Here is a 19,267-nt window from a genome sequence, read left to right on the forward strand (position 1 = left end):
CAGTAAACCTTATTCATTTGTACTTGTGTGTTTGTTGCCACACTGAGGTCAATGGGCATGTTTACAGGTTGGTATAATTTAAAGGATACCCACACTGACATGTGACATAATGAGATAGACATGTGTATGTACAGTGCCTAGCACACAAATAACTATGCTGCGTTCCTTTTTTTTTTTCTCTGCCTGAAAGAGTTAAATATCAGGTATGTAAGTGGCTGACTCAGTCCTGACTCAGACAGGAAGTGACTACAGTGTGACCCTCACTGATAAGAAATTCCCCTTTTTATCTCTTTCTTGCTCTCGGAAGCCATTTTCTGCTAGGAAAGTGCTTTATAGTTGGAATTTCTTATCAGTGAGGGTCACACTGTAGTCACTTCCTGTCAGGACTGAGTCAGCCACTTACATACCTGATATTGAACTCTTTCAGGCAGAGAAAGAGAAAAAGGAACACAGCATAGTTATTTGTGTGCTAGGCACTGTACATACACATGTCTATCTCATTATGTCACATGTCAGTTCGGGTATCCTTTAAAAGCTGTATCAGACTTTTAGGATATAAACCTCAGTTATTATTACACAAGGAAGCAATAAACGCTTGATGGCGTTCTTCATTAATGGGAAATATATATATGTAGTATATAACCCATAGTAACATATGTATGCATACTTACTGGTAAAAGTGATATTAAATCCTCGTTTCTCTGTAGAGTGATCCGTCTGGAACTCCAGTCTTAATATATGGCCACTGCTTGTCAATGATGGAGGAACCTGATTCCCAGAGTATGTGCCCAAGACAGGTGACTCTGGCGATCCACCATCTTTCACTGCCAAGAAGTCAAACTGAGGCTCTACATCAAAATCGTTGAAGGCCAGGTGAATCCGGCTCTCCGGTTTGGCTATAATGAGCCATACACAGTGAAGGTGGTTACTGTATTCTTCGGGATAGTTTGGAGAAAGAACATTTCCAGATGGAGTAGTGAAATTAAAGAAGCAGGAAACTAGAACATCAAACAAATCACAAGACAGAGGTTAGATCAAATGATTGTCTGTTTCATCTAAATCCAGCAGCCAGTGGATCAGATTAACATTAGCAGCAGTACCAATATGCCTTGTCTTTTTTTGTCCTGGTGCCTGCATGGTGATTCAATATACATTCATCTGTAGCTATGATGACCATATGTTCAAAACCATATCAATGCTTATGGGAAAACCAATCTTACAGATGTAGGGGAGGCAGCATTAACGTGTGTTCTGTGCTTCTACATATATTGAAACAGTTCATGTTCCATAGCAGGGAATGCAAATCACTCTCCACTGACCATGACCCTAAAAAGGGGTGGTTTGGGCTTCAGAAGTATGATTAGTTTAAAGGATAACTCCAGTTTATATTAAATAAAAGTATCCTTCTATTTATATGTTATCATTGTTCTCTTAGCTTACCGTATAATCTACTTTGAAAGATTGATAAGATCAACATTTCTGCTTTTGAAAACACTGTGTATTATGGAGTAAGTGGATTTTCAGAACTTGTTTTACATCCTTGCTGACTGACAAGAAGTTTCTTATAGACAGAGCCATTCCATGCTATTGTCTTTAACGATAACACGTTTTTGTCTATCTGCAGACTTATTCAAATACAGATAATTTGCCAGATGTCTACAGAGAAGGTATACATTACAAATGCTTTTCTCAATGAAACATGACAGCGTTCTCCTTTAACTTGCTGGAAAAGGTCTGAACAGCTAAATCCACATGTGGCTATAACCGATTGCTTCTGCTGCCTGCAAGTAGAGATCTTGAACCTCACCATTCACTGTGAAGTGACCATGTGATATCTACGGCATGGCAATTGCACTGCTGCACTTGTCCATCTGATCCACAATATTAATAGCATATGACTGAAAATTGTACCTGACTAACAACACAGTATTCAGTATTTTTCCTTTAATAAGGAATGAGCATGCATACATTTACAGGTTTACTCCTTTAAATAGAACTGGATGCATTCATCATGTTTGGGATAAACACAAAATTCACCAAAGCGTATTTCAACTAAATAAATATTCTGTACTGACATGGTACTATTTTAGGATTATTGCCGGTTTGGGCAGAATTACAATGCAAGGGTCCATATAAAAACAGCATATGTATCATCAATGATATCATTATGTAGCCAGGTACAATTATCAAATGATTTTTTAAAGAACATTATACTCCCCATTGTTAAAGAAATTTAATACACAGTTCTCCTCCCATAATGACTTTTGCAATAAAGGTCAAAATATTCAGCCTCCTATGTAAACACACTATCCCCTGCATGGTCTAGCTGTCCAATACAGAACTGAGTATCAGAACTGAAATCTCAAGAACTACTAGAGTTGCAGCATTCATCTCTATAATTACAGGAAAGCAAACACTTGACCAGAATCCTGGGAGCCTGCAGGAAAGTATTTTACAGTAGAATTTAATAAACCCAAGTCATTAATTGTGGTTGTCATGTCAGGGTGATGCAGTTTTCTTTAGCTGATCCTGCGCTGGCTGTAAATAAATAATTTTATAGAGCAACTCCATGCAATGTGGTAACTATTTATAGTTGATCTTTGCCAAGGCAAAATTTTACTTTATTTATTAGACTTAAAGTACTTTTATTTTGCTGAGATAAGAGACCATAAGGGATTTTTTTTAACCAATCATTTTAGCCTTTGTGAATTAGGAAAAATTATCCTTAAAGGCCACCTGAAGTTAGAGGGATATGGAGGTTGCCATATTTATTTCATTTAAAACAATACCAGTTCCCTGGCTGTCCTGCTAATCTATTTGGTTATAGTAGTGTCTGAATCACACACCTAAAACAAGCATGCAGCCAATCCAGTCATCTGATCTGCATGTTTATTTAGGGTCTATAGCTAAAAATATTAGAGGCAGAGGATCAGCAAGACAGCCCGGCAATGTGCATTATTTAAAAAGACATAATATAGTAGCCTCCATGTCTCTCTCACTTCAGGAGTCATTTAATGCAGATGGTGAGAACATTATGTGCAGTATATGTGGGCATTAAAAATGGTGAAAGGATCTCCTATCTTCTTCTTGTGATCATCAGTTACAGACATATCCCTGGGTTAATTATTATCTGTGACTGCAACCCCAAGTTCACCTTAGTGTTAAAAAAAATAATAATTATGCCAATTTGTGTAATATTTTGGCCCCTTTCACATGTGAGGCTGAATAAGGTGAATTTACTGCCTGTCAGCTGCTCATACAGCAGCCAAGCACTTGCTAACTATCTGTACTGGCAATGCACTGCGTTACAACACATGTGAGCATGGCCTCAGCCATACTCGTACCCCATTTTTTCCTGCCAGATAACCGCACCACATGCCAAGCGGTGCTACACTTGGGGTTACAAATGATGCCATTCAGTGCATAAGATTGCAGCTGGAAGGTGCTCTGTGGCTGGCAGTTGGGAGGCTGTACTGCCTGGCTAGCGTGCAGTTCAGCCTCGCATGTGAGAGAGGTTATTTATCTCAGCGTATGAGAACATTCAACCCTTCCAACATGGACATATCTGAATAAGACTTAAGGGGGGAGCCCACTGTGCGAGTGCTGCTTGTTAGCTATGAGGAGAAGAACGCTGTAACAGATTTCAGATTTCTGGACCAACTGTTCGGTTGTTTTTTTTTAATACATGAGGAGTATAATTCCCTTTTCATTATGGCTCATCTCCAGGCGCAGGTCCAAATATATATTTTCATAGCTGATTAATCACTATTACCAAATGTTACCTTTTTGTGTGAAATTAGTCTTCTGCAGCTATTAACTTCTACCTACTGGTGACATGACGCGTAGTAGCTGATATGTTACTGGCATGCTCTATGGAAGAGGTGCTGTGGCTGGACTTGCATCAGTCTGCTGTCCAGACTGTGGCCAATGGATGAGGGGAGGGACACACACTGAAATAGCTAAGGCAGGGGTCCCCAAACATTTTGGGTCGAGGGCCGGGTCAACATAGTTCAGACTGCTTCGGGGCCGGAGTATATATAAAATGATGTAGAAGTCTTTGCGGGCCAGACAGTGAAGCATACCCAGGTGATAACCTATAGTCCAATTTCAACCCAAATAACTATGTAATTGAACAACAGTGTCACCTGATGTGGCATTTGATTGGAAATCAGTGAATTACTGCTTTCTGGCTTCATTCTATAGGCAGACCGAAAATATTTAAAGATGTAGCTGACCGCATCTATAATACATTTTGTATGTGAGGGGCCGGTAAAAAAGCCTCAGTGGGCCACATTCAGCCCACTGGCCTTAGTTTGAGGACCACTGATCTAAGGAGTCTGCATCCTATGGCCTACATAGTCTGTGCTGCACTAATGGTTGGTGCAGGGCTTCCTCACCGTTATATTTTATCTCAGTTTATCAAGGAGCTTATAAGCACTTTAAACTAACTTCCTCTGACTCCCTGCACAGAATAACAGAACTATTAAACCGTTTGCGCCTGGAGTTGGGCATATATACACTGTATATTATAAGCATGCACACACACACAAAGCTTTTTAACATTTGTTGTTCCGTTTTGTGCCATTGCAGATTCCATGAAAGTATTCACCAGCATTAACCAAAGATGTATGTGGTAAACTGTAAAATCCAAGTCCAAGCCAGTTCTGAATGACATTATGGACACAAGGGTAGCAGTTTGGTCACATTGTCTTATGATCTTTTAACAGGATGGAATAAGAATGGTACGACTAGTTATTACATGAGAGCGGCGTTATATTGATATATTTACATGAGATGAGCTTGCAATGTACTGCAGAAGAGAATGGGATGCAGGGTGGTGCAATGACATGCATAGCAATAAGGAAGCATGCTGAGCAAAGTACGGTACTGACCAGCATAGCCGTGTGTGGTGATAATACCCAATGTGTGTTCATGGAACTGTGACTAGAAGCACAGAGCCTCTGCAGCTCTTCAATCTTGGGATGACCTCCAGCTTTCACTGCCTTGAAAGGCAACCTTCTCATATTTTCCCATTACTATTTATCTGCTTATCAATTCGAGCACAAATCCAGCAGGCTTTGGAACCCCCATTAGCATATTAGTTATGCGTGAAACTGATGATCTCCTATTGGTGCTCGGCACGTGCGTCTCGGTACGATGCTGCCTCTCTGACCTTCCTGCACCCTTTTCACCACTCATTAAATAAATAAACCCATCTGATGCCAATGTTTCCACAGTGGGGATGCTTTAATACATTGCTTTCACATTTTAGCCATCTCTCACCATCTCCATTTGAGCTCAATTATTCTGTTATTTACTATATATTTGAATCTAAATGCAGCTTATAACTGATGATTTAGATGAAAGACCACTCTATCTAAAATATAGCTCAAAAGAGAGAAAACAATAACTTCATATTGAAAAACAAATGCATAAATCATGTGAAGAGGACCTTTCATATATAATACAAGAAAATAATTGGCACACATTTAAATATGAATATATAGAGATTAAAGTGCATGTTTATAGTAAAAGCTTGCCACTGGAGTGTCAGTCATATGTGAAGAATGACCAACATCTACTGGCATGCCTAAAAGCATATCACAGGCTTCATTCTAATAAGCCTATTGCTATGTTTTCTCAAGTGATCCGAGGCTATCATCATTCCTGAGTGTCCACGGCTTTAAGCCTAATAGATGTATAGCATCACATACAGACATTCGGTTTATGCATGGCCTTAGATGGAGACATTCAGGCAATGCATAACCACAAATGGTGCCATTCTTCCAATGTACAGGCTCAGATGATGACATAAGAGGTTGAGCATTATTGTGTGGTGTGCAATATCTCTGGAGACATCACATCCTTTCCTGGAACTTATTGAGAAATACTATTTTATTTGTTACCATCATTTTCGAGTAGCACAAGCATATCGTGCAGAACTATACATTTTACTATATCCTCCAACACCAACCAAAGCAAAGCTTATAATCAAGTGATGTTATGGCAGACTAGTATGATCTGTCCTTCTCTCCCTCTCTCACTCTGGTCCTTATTCAATTCACTTTTTCTACTAGATTTTCTCCTAGGTGGTATTTTCACACCTCATCAATAAACTACCCTTTAAACCACCAGCAGGCAAGAAAATACGTAGAATAATTTTGACAGTATTTTTTCTCTGATCTTTTTGGTTCTTTTTTAATTGCAGAGTGCTGAAAAGTTATTTTAAACAGAAGATGTTTAGGGAAGTGAGGCTGCAGATTGTTATGTGCATTAAACAAGATTTTATCCAGTAAGTGGTAACCCCCCTGCATGGTTCCTTTTAGCGCACAGTGTGCACTATTGTTGCTATTTTATCCCCCAGCCAGGAAGCGCCGCCGCTGCCTTCGCTGACATCGGGACAGAGCCACTGTTGGAGCACAAGGAAGCAGGAAACAGGAAGTTCGGGTATCAGCTGACCAGGGGACATAACGGTCAGACTGAATCCTGAGCGGAGTGCACTCCTGGATATCGGGATTACAGCAAGATTGCTCTGTTTTGCACATTGAGAGGTACTAACCACCTGTACACCTGCAAGAGGTACTGTATTGCCCTTTATTCACGTTTTACCAGCTGGGTTTATCTGATGTGGAGCAGCAGCATTATTTGTGCATGGCCATATAATTTGTAGGAGAGCAACCCACTATTGCTGACATTGTGTGCGCTGAGGTTTAACTGTTATTTCTAAACATATCAATATACTGTACTCTACAATGTAATTCAATCACTGCATTAATTTAAAAAAAATATACTAGTATATGTTTAATACATTTATGAAAGATCAGCAGATATTGTATATTGCTAAAATTTTGTGCTGGCAATACCCTACTGCAGGGGTCTCAAACTCATGGCCCGCGGGCCATTTGCGGCCCTCGATACAATATTTTGTGGCCCTCGCCGACAAAAGATTCCTTATAGTTCGCTTCAGTGCTCCCAAGTAATCCGCCGCATCCCCGCCGCTAAACGAGGGCTGTAGAGCCCCCAAATCGCCCGGGGGGCAATCCGCCGGCATTTCCTAGAAGGGGCAGAGCTTTTAGCTCTGCCCCTCCTGACGTCAATCGCCGCACGGATCGCTGCCTCTCCCCGCCCCTCTCTGTGAAGAAAGAGTGAGAGGGGCGGGCAGAGGCGGCAATGCGCCGCGATTGTGAAATTCCTTATGCGGCCCAGCCTCATCCTGACTTTGCCTCCTGCGGCCCCCCAGGTAAATTGAGTTTGAGACCCCTGCCCTACTGGTATTAGCTAATTTTAATTATCACTACTGTCTTTAGTATAGGAATGCATTTATTAAATAATGTGCATTCATTTTTATTTTCCAATTTTGAACCAGAAATATGTGCACAGAAAATTAACTTTATCAGCTTACTTACTATACCTTAATGCAATCATCTACCCCACTGCCACCGCAACTTATTCTCAACACCTTACAAACATGTCTTTGTTGGCAAACGGTTCATACCATTGCCCAGCTTATAATATTACCTCCATTACTATTCAACGTGCTTTGAAAGCTCTAATCAGAATTTTCTAAATTTTTACCTTCACCAATTAAATCCTAATTCTAGCCACGACCTTTGCCCTGATTGTAACCTTCATCACTAAATTTAAATGATAGGTTAATGTTAAACATCTTTAATCTGTAACAAAAACTTCATTGCATAGATGTGTCTAGCCACCGTGAGAGACACAAACTTGACCCTAACATTTAATGAGGGATCCGTTGAAAAGGGCGCCTGAGCTGCCTGTATGAAAAGGGTGCCTCCATAGACATCAATGTTATTTCTGCAAATATGGGCTACAAGGTGGTGAAAAGGGCGCCCGAGTTTTGATATAGGCTATAAGCAGGCGCCCCTTTGGAGCCCATATTTTTTAGGCTTCAAGATTTTCGGCTACAGTAGGGCGCCCCTTTGAAGCCCATATTTTTTTTGGGCTACAAGGTTTTCGGCTACAATAGGGCGCTCCTTTGTAGCCCATATTTTTGGGGCTACAAGGTTTTCGGCTATAGTAGGGCACTCCTTTGTAGCCCATAATTTTTCCGGCTACGAGATTTTCGGCTACAGTAGGGCGCCTCTTTGTAGCCCATATTTTTTGGGGCTACAAGGTTTTTGGCTACAGTAGGGCACCCCTTTGTAGCCCATATTTTTTTGTCTACAAGGTTTTTGATTCTGGTACAAAAGGGTGCCCCTTTGTAGCCCATATTTTTCATTCAGCTACAGGGTTTTCAGCTACAAGGTTTTTATTCTGCTACAAAAGGGCACCCTTTTATAGCCAAGATTTTTGATTTGGGGTGCAGGGGGGCTTAGGATTAGGCATCACAGGCTGGGGGAGGGGTCTAAGGGTTCAGCAGTCGGCACCACTAGGGGGGTTAAGGGTTATGCACCACCAGGGCAGTCTTAGGGTTAGGCACCACCTGGGGTTCTTAAGGTTAGGCACTAGGGGTGCTCATTCGGATTCCGCGGAAATTCAATTTCCGAAATTCCGAATGCGGAAATCGGTAATGCAAGCGCCGGAAATCGCGGAAATTTCCGCCGGAAATTGCGGAAATTCCACCCGACTTTAACATCAATTTTCTCAAAAACTATAAGGTCTTTTTGAACACTTTTTTTTGCATCTTGTTCACAAGATTCAGTTTAATAAACCCTGAAAATGTTTTGGGTGTTTCTAGGACTTAAGGGGGCTTTGCTATTAACCACTAAATTCGGTGGATTTTTACTGTAATGTAAAATGCAGAAAATCTGCATCTGCCTATTTCCTGCATTTTACAATACAGTAAAAATCCGCCGACTTTAGCGGTTAATAGCAAAGCCCCCGTAAGTCCTAAAAACACCAAATTTTCAGGGTTTATTAAAAAAAATCTTCTGAACAAGATGCAAAAACATTTTTCAAAAAAACCTTATGGTTTTTGAGAAAATCGATGTTAAAGTCGGGCGGAATTTCCGCGATTTCCGGCGGAAATTCCGCATTGGAATTGGAAAGCGGAATCGGTAATCGGTACATGACGGAATGCGGATTTACCGCGGAATCGGAAATTGGCATTCCGACCATCCCTATTAGGCACCACCTGGGGAGTCTTAGGGTTAGGCACCACCAGGGGAATCTAAGGGTTAGGCACCACCTGGGGGTTATTAGGGTTAGGCATTACCAGTGGAGTCTTAGGGTTAGGCACCACCAGGGGAGTAGAGGAGTCTTAGTGTTAGGCACCACCTGGGGGGGTCTTAGGTTTAGGCACCACCTGGGGAGTCTTAGGGTTAGGCACCACTAGGGGAGTCTTAGGGTTAGGCACCACCGAGGGGGTTAGGTACCACCGGGGGGGGGGGGAGGTTAGGGTTAGGCACCATCAGGGGAGGCTTCTGTGTGAGAGTGGGGAGAAGTTAGGTCATGGTAATCACTTTTCTCAGCTATATCTAGAGCCCTTTTATAGCCCAACAAATTTTGCCTATAACAACGTCCTTTTTATAAACTAAAACTCTATGGCATATATGGACTACAACAGGCGCCCTTTGTAGCCCGAATTTGACATTTATATGGGCTACACCAGGTGCTCTTTGTAGCCGAATTTGGCATATATGGGCTACACCAGGCGCCCTTTGTAGCCTAATTTGGCATATATTGGCTACACCAGGCGCCCTTTGTAGCCGAATTTGAAATATATGGGCTACACCGGACGCCCTTTGTAGCCGAATTTGAAATATATGGGTTACACCAGGCGCCCTTTGTAGCCGAAGTTGTTATATGGGCTACACCAGGTGCCCTTTGTAGCTGAAGTTGTTATATGGGCTACACCAGGCGCCCTTTTTGTAGCCGAATTTGGCATATACGGGCTACACCAGGCGCCCTTTTTTCCAGGTGCCCTTTTCAAATAGATGCTTTAATGATGAAACATCACACTGCTTGCCCTCCCTTAACCCTTAAGTTAAGTAATACTTACCTAATTATATTTTGGATTGCCACACTTATACAGCAGTGCAACAGTACCATGTAGTGTATTATACTAAATGGTATTGAAGAATAATCAGATAAATATAGTATCATCCCTGCTGCTACAGGTTATTGCATTTTATAGAATATGACTGCTCTACACATCCATCTAAAACCTGCCTCAACTTTTCAATACAAAATCCTCTCCCCTTTAGTTATAAGCCTCTCTTTTACTTTCTAAAAACAGTGATAGCTCTGCTAAAACAATGAACCCTTTAGGTTATTTTATAATATATTCACATCGTGCTGACACATTCTGTAGCAGTTTACAGTACATAGTCATGTCATTAACTGTCTCTCAGAGGAGCTTTCCATCTAAACCCTACAATAGTCATAGTCTTATTCCCCTCCACAGTGTAAGGGCTGGGACCCACTACAGCACTTTTGGCAGCGTTTTTGGATTGCCAGTGATTTTAAAAACGTTTTGCCAATGAAAGTGAATAGTGGTAAACCCACTAGAGTGATTGTGATTAGAGCTAACTGCAATTGCAGGACATGCAGCATTTTGTGAGTGTTTGCACTCTAATGTATTGTATAGGAGCAGGGAAATAGCTTGTAAAATAAGTTAAAAAGCGCTATCACAAAACACTAGGAATTGCGATAATGCTTTGCCATTTTTAGTGGGCCCCCAGGGCCTAAAGCCTTTTTTGGGGGGGAGAGGGGGGTGGGATTAATTCATCAATATATTTTTGAGATGTAACAAGAAACCACAGAGCCTGGAGGAAACCCATGCAAACACAGGAAGAAGAGCATACAAACTATATGCATATATTGTCCTGACATAGGACTGAATCTAGGACCAAAGCACTGCAAGGCTGGCAAGCTATCCACTATACCACCGTGCTGCTGGAAACATGCAGTAGTCTAGAAACACCACTTTGCTACAGCGTAATATTTCCCAACCTTGTTAACAGTTGGCAGAGCATGAGTCTTGACAGTGACACAACCAATACAGCAGTGACAAAGGAGTTTAAAGGGTGTGAACAAAAGTATTTATAAACTTGGTAAGACTAGGTAAGTGCTTGTATTCATTATTCATTCAGGCAGTGAGTGGAACTGTCAGGACACAGACTAGATTCAAAAGCTATTAGTGGGCTGCAATGGCAGGATAATTAAGCTGATCTTTCGCTGATATAACAAAAGGAAGAAGGCTGCCATTTGAATGCGTTCACACTGGTTGGTTTTTACATGTGGCAGAGGCATCACACACTCCAGCAATGGTGAATGGAGACAGCAATGCACGCATCTCTGCTGCGCTCGTTATCCAAATCAATTCCAGCAGTGTAAAACACAAACCTTATTAGGCTTACAGCAGAGAAAGAGAATTCACCAAAAAAAAAAAAGAATTTTGCTATGTAGAAGCTGAAATAAATTGCTAAGCCTATCCGTTGGCAAAATTTCAGCAGTAAAAGAACAAGTGGGAAATAACCTAGAAGTACTTAAACAGGCACCAGGGGCAGCGATGGTAGATAATCATACTTGGTGACCAGGGCGCCTGCATTCAGAATAACTGCATATTTACAGCACAGAGATCAAAGCCTGTTGTGTATTTATTCAGCTCAGCAGCATCTATCTGATTATTTTCTTTATCTCAAGAGTGTAGGTTGAAATACAGATGGCCAATGTATCAAAATCTCATTAACTGTCATTAATTTTTAAATAACAGTATCTTCATTTTAATGCTGCTGATCATGATACTCTGTGGAAATGTACGAGTTCAGGATTTTCTTCCCACTCCTTAAAGGGCAGCTGCCATGAAAAACATATTATTTTAATGCTGTATGTTATTGCAGTCATCAAAAGGCACAAATACATTCCTTTCTTTCCTCAATATCTGTGACTCTAAGCCTGATGCATGAAGCACTGGCAACAATACCAGCACTAATGCCAGCAGAGTACCGCATGTTGCACAATTAGCACAACATGTGTAACGCAAGTATTGCTATGGTTACCACGCGTTAAAGGACTACTTCAGCAAAAAAAAGTAAGCAGTTAAAATTTGACAGAAACAACAGGTTTAGACTAGTCCATTTCCTCATAAGGGAATTCTCAGGGTTTTCTTTGTTTTCAAAAGCATTTCCTGAGCGCCAGTTTAACTGACAAAATAGTGACACACCAGCCAGCCTCCCTACTTACTTGCACAATATTTTGGCAGTTAGACTTAGCAACTGCCATTCAGGGAATGCTTTGGAAAGCAAAAAAAACCCCTGAGAATCCTCCATGAGGAGATGGACTAGTCCAAAAACCTGTCGGTTCTGTCAGATTTAAACTGCTTACGTTTTTTCACTGGAGTGGTCATTTAAGTAAGTATTGTAATGGGTGTTACCACAGGAGTATTAACATAATTGTGTTTTTATGGTTATTTTCTTTTGTACCATTCTGGTAAACAGTGCAGTTGTCTCAACAAGGTATTGGAAAGTACAGTAGTCCTGGCGCAGTAACAACACCACTTCCGTTTCACTGAATGATTTAGGTACGGAACACAACTGACTGTTTTCATACGCGTTTTCTGCACAGAAAAACTGAGAACTCATACCAACTGATTAAGTTTAAAAGGGCCCTTAGAGTTGACTTTTGGCTTCCCAGCCCAGAGCCGGGACAAAGTCCTCCAGCACCCAAGGCTGAGATACCAAAGTACGCCCCTCCATCCCTCCCACCCCAGCCGCCACACATCGATTGCTATTAGACTAAGAGGCGCCCCAGGGCCCCAAAACCCCCCAACACCTTAATCTCTAGTTATTTGGCTTGCAGTCACTGCCATGTAACCCCTTTTCTTATTTCTCTCTGCTTCAAACACAATTTAGGAATTGGGGAATGATAACTGAGTGAGTTGTGTGCCCCCCTCCTACACTGCGCCTGGAGTTGTGTGCCCCCCTCCTACACTACGGCTGGAGCCTCTCTCGCCTCGGCCCGGCCCTGTACCAGCCTTCTTTCCTTTTTTAGCATTGCCTCTAGAATTCCTTTATAGGTACTCTAAGAATTGTGTTTTAAAGTAACACTGCTCTATATCTATCCACATAGCATTATTAAAAAAAATCAATATTAATCAATATTTGTAATATAAAAAAGACCTTTCTCTGTGAATCCTTGATATATCTGTCCTGATTACTCAACCATAAGTGGTGGAATCTCCCCAAAAAATACTTAAATCTAAAAAAAACAAAAACTTTCCACTTTATCAAGAGGTGTTTTATTGCCTTCCAATTTAAAGTAAATGTCACTGGCAATGGAATTTAATTGAGTAAAAAGAATATTATAGAAGTCTCTGTCACAGTGCCAATTATTTGGGTAGTTTTGTTGAAGCTAGATACATTGAAGATGTGTTGGTCTGCTTTAAGTATAAACAATGGTAAACTACACCCAAAATACACACCAGAGTCCTATTACTGCTTAACGTGGCAATACTGGCCTGACTGGAGATCAGTGGAGACTGATGAGATGTGATTCTGCAAAACTGGCTGGGGTTTATTAAAATTCATGAGGTATTAAGTAGCAAGGGTTTGCAAGCCTCCTTTGGGTCACATCTGACAACAGAGAGGATTGCTGAATCGTTAGTGCAATGGTGGTGGGATGACTGAAATCACCTGCATACACTTTTTACAAACAGATTCAGACTGTGCTCATTGTTTTTTCTTTAAACAGCTCTCACCATGGGCTCATTCAGTCACACTGTAGTCACACAACCATGAATGCTGTCTGCAGTTCTCAGCATGTGCTGATATGACTCACATAAAGATGGAAAAACACGCCTGTCTGAAGATCCGTTTGTAAATCAGGCATCGTATTGAGACAATATCCTAAACAATGGTGAATAGATTGCAGAATAAAAACCTTCTGTTTTCATATACTGAACTGTTTTGTTCTACTAAAAATGTGGCTATTTATAAAACATACAAAAAGAGAAATGCCTGCAATTTATAACACATAAATGTCCCATAAAGTTGCCATACAGCGCAAAGCAATTTTACTGTTTTTGCTGAGTATGTAATGCGTGTTGCCCAGTTATCACAACACGAGTTACCAAGGAAATGTGGGCCTCACTATTTGCACAACACACACTACCCTAACAACACTGACATTACCTAGGTGACACTAATTAAGCAGTGTGCACTGCTATATACTGTAGATAGCATAATTGATGGTAAAATTGCTGTGAGCAGAATGGAAACTTTACTGGTTTTGGTGTGTATGCCCCAAAATATTAAACAGCACCTTAGAGACTACATTGAAAATTTACCAGCAGTGTCCCTGAAAGGGTCTTACAGTTGAATATGCCTAAAATAGCTAAGGAGGAAATCGGTTAGGCTTCGTTTACATTAGGCAACGCAGATGGCTGTGCATTCAGAGCCCAAAACACACGATCCCACACCACCTGTGTTGCCGTGCATTGCTGATCCTATTCATTACCGTGAATAGGAACAGTGCTGTGCGTTGCCGAAAATACGTGTAGCAGTGCGATAGCACATCGCACTGCTGTGCAGTGCAAATAGTCTGAACATCAGAAGTGCTGTCTATGCACTTCTAACGTTCTTGCGTGTTGCACACCATAGGTGTTGCCGAAATTTGCACGGCAGCGTGTATAGTGTGAACCAGGGGCATAACTAGACTTAATAGGTCTCCCCTGCAAAAATGATACCATAAGGCCCCCTTGGTCCTCAAACCCCAGGAGGGTCACAATCTGGGAGCCGGCAAATGGCAGCAGAGAGTGTTCTGCTGCGAAGCAGCATCTGGAAGAAGGAAAAATTACACCCGCTACTCTGCATGGCGGGAGGAGGGGGCATGGACGTTTTTTGTGAGCAAACAGGGAGGTTTTCCTTCTAATTGGCTGCACTTGTGGTTGGGGAGAGGAATTAGGAGGGGCCCCCAAAGCCTCCAGGCCCCCCTGCGATGGCAGGGGTGCAGGGGTGATTGCTACACCCATGGTGTGAACGAGGCCTTAATCTATCAGTATGCTCTTGGGTTGTGGGAGGAAACCAAAACAACAGACAAATCTCCTACAAGCACAGAGAGAATAAAGAGAATCCGGGCAGATAATGAACAGATTATTTTTATTGGGTACAACAATTGTTTTTTCACTGCCAGCGTTATGTGTCTTCTGTGGAGTTCATTCATTAAATGACCACATTCTGTGATAAGGAAGTGGATCAGGTGCTGTTATTTCCTTAACACTCAAGGTAATTAAAAGGTTGGCTTGATGACACTGGTTATGTGTGCAGAATACAACTTTATCTATTAGTGGCAGCTCAAAATTTGCAGTAAAATCTTTCAGCAAGTGAGGAAAATAGAGCCTGTGACATTTTAATGAATTGAATAAGCAAGCCATTTACAGCATTCAAGAAGTCATTTATCAACCAAAAATACAGAAAGTGGTGTTTCCATAGCAACACCTCTAATGAATGAACGGAGCTAGAAACAGTACGATATAGCAGTAACTACTACAGGAATGGCAAATATCTCATGTGGTACAGTAAAATGAAGGCTGCCCATGGTCATATGTGTTAATCAAACCCAAGGCTCTGGAGCTGCAAGACGTAGACAGCAACACTTATCCACCTTAATGTGTTCAGATAACTTAATCGTATACAGTGGGTATAGTTAAGAATCTTTTGACTTGTGCCTGGCCAAAACTTTATCCCTGACAGAGATTTTACCTATAGTCGACTGTTTGCTATCAGTTTTGCTATCCAGCACTGGATAAACCCAAAATATCTCTTTTTATGCTAAACTTATCAAACAGCTGAGTGGATCGTTCAGAAACAGCCTTATCAGTCCGCCGACAGCGCATACACACGCGCTACTGTCAGCTAAAAGACCGCCCGGCGGACCCGTTGTTGCCTTTTGTAGTGCGTGTACGCACCTTTAGTTTGATGTGCAACAGATAAGATGATTAGTTACAGCGAAGTGAGTTTACAAGTATAGTTTCAGGCTGGAGTGATCCTTTTATCCATATCAGCAATCCAATAGCTGCATAAAAAAGACTACTTAAAGCGGATCGAAGATGATAAACTAACTATAACAAGTAACTTGTCTATATATCTTAACTAAAGTTTAGATAGTTTACATGCAAATCTAGCTGCAAAGGGCTTCAATAGAATATGATTATTTCTTCCTGTGATACAATGACAGCAGCCATGTTGTTTGTAAACATTACACATAGGTAAGCTTATCTGAATCTTCAGCACTCAGCCTAATCCCCCCTCCTCCCTCCTCCCCTCTGCCTCTGAAATCTCTGGCTAGTAATACCTCCCCCTCCTCCTGCCCAGACTGAGCTCCCATGAGCCCTTGCTACTGTCTGAAAATGCCAAGGCTCTCTGAAAGGAAGTGGGCGAGGCTTGTTTAGTTTATAGGGAATCAGAGTATTAAAACAAAAAAGTATTTGGCTTGAGGAATGCCTTATAAACAATAGGAACAGGGCCGGATTTAGGCCAAGGCCACCTAGGCCATGGCCTAGGGCACCACAGGAGCAAGGGCACCAAAGTGGCAGGCTAAACTGGTGCAGCATTTGCAAGCTTGCAAATGCTGCAATGCAGGGAGATCAGGTGAGCACCTGACTGTGGTACTCTGCTGCCAGCCGCCTGTGCAGCAGCCACCTTGCTCTCTGTGCATGTTTGCATTGTGGTGGCGGCTATGGACTTGGGCTGCATTGGAGACGGAAAGGAAGAGGAAGCTTCTGCACTGGAGACGAGCAGAGAAATGAGTGACACTGATAGCTGCTGCAGTGTGAAGGCAATCTGGCTACCTATACTGAAAGGGAGGGGGGAAGAGGGATTAAAGGGAGTCATCTGGCTACCTATACTTGAGAGAAAAAGGGAAGGGATCATCTTGCTACCTATGCTGAAGGGGGGCCGGCTGGTGACAGTGGCCTTGGGCGGTAAAGAGTACAAATCTGGCCCTGAATAGGAAAGGAACACAATTATGCAATGAGTAAAAGTTCATCTCGGATCCACTTTAAAAGGGGAAACACTGGAAACAAACGGTAATCAGAAGGTTCTCAGATCCTCTCAGGCAGAGATGAATTAAGATGTAATGGGGTCCTAGGCAAGGTAGTAGATTTGGGGTGCCCTTGAGGTCCTTGTGGTAAGCTAAAATGCAGAGAGGCCAATGAAGGTGGCAGATGGCCCCCCTGATACTTACTAGGTCCCAGGCACCTGCCTAGGTTGCCTAAAGGATGATCCTGCTCTGCTCTCAGGTGATCAAAATCAATTAAGCATTATTGTTTAGGGAACAATTTGAGGTTTATTTATTATATTAATGTTATATATACACATCTTTTAAAGGGAACTAAAACTGAGAGGGATATGGATGTTTCCTTTTAAACAATACCAGTTGCCTGGCAGTCCTGCTGATCTCTTTGGCTGCAGTAGTGGCTGAATCACATACCTGAAACAAGCATGCAGCTAATTCAGTTTGACTTTAGTCAGAGCACTTGATCTGCATGCTTGTTTCGGGGCTGTGGCTAAAAGTATAAGAGACACAGGATCAGCGGGACTGCCAGGCAACTGGTATTATTTTAAAAGGAAAAATCCATATCCTTCTCAGTTTAGGCTCCCTTTAAGGTGGTTCACTATTCAGAAAGATTTGGTATGACAAAAAATTACAACTATAGAAAATGGTGGCTTTTGTGTATACTCTCTTACTAAAGCACAGCAGCAATCTGCAAAACACAACAACCTACGTCAACTATTCTTAACAATGTTGTGATCTAGTTACAATAAAATTTGATTTCTCAGCCATTTCTAGAGGGTAAATATACTGTGCACATCATTCTAGAGCTTTACAAGTCCTTGTTCAATAAGCTCATGACTGACAGTAACATCTGCCTGCTGAAAAAAAGCTTTTGGGAACTGTTTGAATTTGTTTCCCAGCTAAATATCAGCAAACTGAATCTGACACAACAATCAATATAAATAATGTGCTGCTGTTATTCAAAAAGCTTCATTTCCGCATGAAAGTAGCTGGAAAGCAGATCATCATCTTTATGACGTAGCAGCAGAAAGATACTGCTGACAAAAAACTCCCCCAAAAAACAAAAACACTATTCATGCTGAAAATACCAACCAGCTTCTTTTCATCTCAACAAAAATGAATAATTGAAACAGGCTACAAGGCACAGGTTGGTTTGTGATCTACCCTGGGCTTATTGATAGTAGGGAGCGTAACAACTTCCATATAACTGTTAGAGCAAAGGTTATTTTGGGTAATAGTAAACCCCACATATGTAAAAGATGGTAACTGTCACGTCTTCAGCTACAGACAAAAAGAAAATGGCCTCAATTTACTAAGCTTTTCTCCTGTCTTTAATAACGTTTCTAGAGTTATCACCATGGTGATGAGGCATGTAGTATTCTGGAAACATTTTACCTCAGGCAAACCTAAAGTTAACTTTTCAATACTTAAAATAACTCCAGAATTCTAAAGTTAAAGACAGGCTGTTAATTAACTGCATGTGGAAATAACTACAGAGGAGGTAACAACTACAGAGGAGGTAACTTAACTACAGAGGAGGTAACTTAAGGAATGAAGAGATAAGATAACTCTCTCACTGTGTGGTGGCAAGTTTTCTCTTGCCTTATTATCTCCAGCATGATCTTAGTGAATTGAGGCCAATGGCTGCTCAATCCAACGGTTACTTGGTCAACTGCTGGATATTTGTACACGCATCACCCTTTGCTTTTCGGATGAACCTGTTCCAGAAAGTAGTAATCAACTGGGTTAGGTTATTCAAGCTAATAGGTCCACAGCAGAAGGTCGCCTAGTCAGCTCCACCTTCTCTTCTCAACAGAAATGTGCACATACGCTCGTCTATGCCAGGGATACATGTTTATTTGCTTACGTGTAATATGGAGGATGGTAGTGGACTCATGCTTGGCAAGTCCATTTGTTGTATGTAATGTGTAACTATGCTGTCTCTGAACTATGGTCTGCTATGATAAGCTATGGTTACCAGAATGGACTACACTTACAGCTGGAATAACATATTGAAAATACATTTCTACACATTCTGTATGAAAGGTAATATATGTTCATTTTGTTCCTACAATAAGCTTCTTTTTTACAAGTAATAATTTAAAATGTGCTGTAGTAAATGGCTCTTCAGAATTATCTGCAAAAATGAAAACACAAAAGAACAAATGTGTTTCTCTCCTTCCTGGTTCCCATACCTACCATTAATAAAGTCCTCCAAATCTTCCCTCTTACTAATCTACAGTGGTCCTCACCTTAAGAAATCATGTGCTCCTTAGAATTACTTTTA

The 19,267-nt window shown here is 41.4% G+C and overlaps 1 protein-coding gene across 5 annotated transcripts in view; it reads right to left on the reverse strand.

Moving 5' to 3' along the window:
- The window catches only part of CSMD2 (CUB and Sushi multiple domains 2), a 1,291,405-nt gene that overhangs the window by 379,132 nt on the left and 893,006 nt on the right, over positions 1-19,267 (reverse strand). For all 5 annotated transcript variants that reach the window (XM_068268938.1, XM_068268934.1, XM_068268936.1 and 2 more), the window contains one exon: positions 672-998. In XM_068268938.1, coding sequence (XP_068125039.1) covers positions 672-998 — 327 coding nt within the window. The remainder of the gene's footprint in view (positions 1-671; positions 999-19,267) is intronic.

This window comes from Hyperolius riggenbachi, chromosome 2 (genome assembly GCF_040937935.1).
Source record: "Hyperolius riggenbachi isolate aHypRig1 chromosome 2, aHypRig1.pri, whole genome shotgun sequence".
NCBI lineage: Eukaryota > Metazoa > Chordata > Amphibia > Anura > Hyperoliidae > Hyperolius > Hyperolius riggenbachi.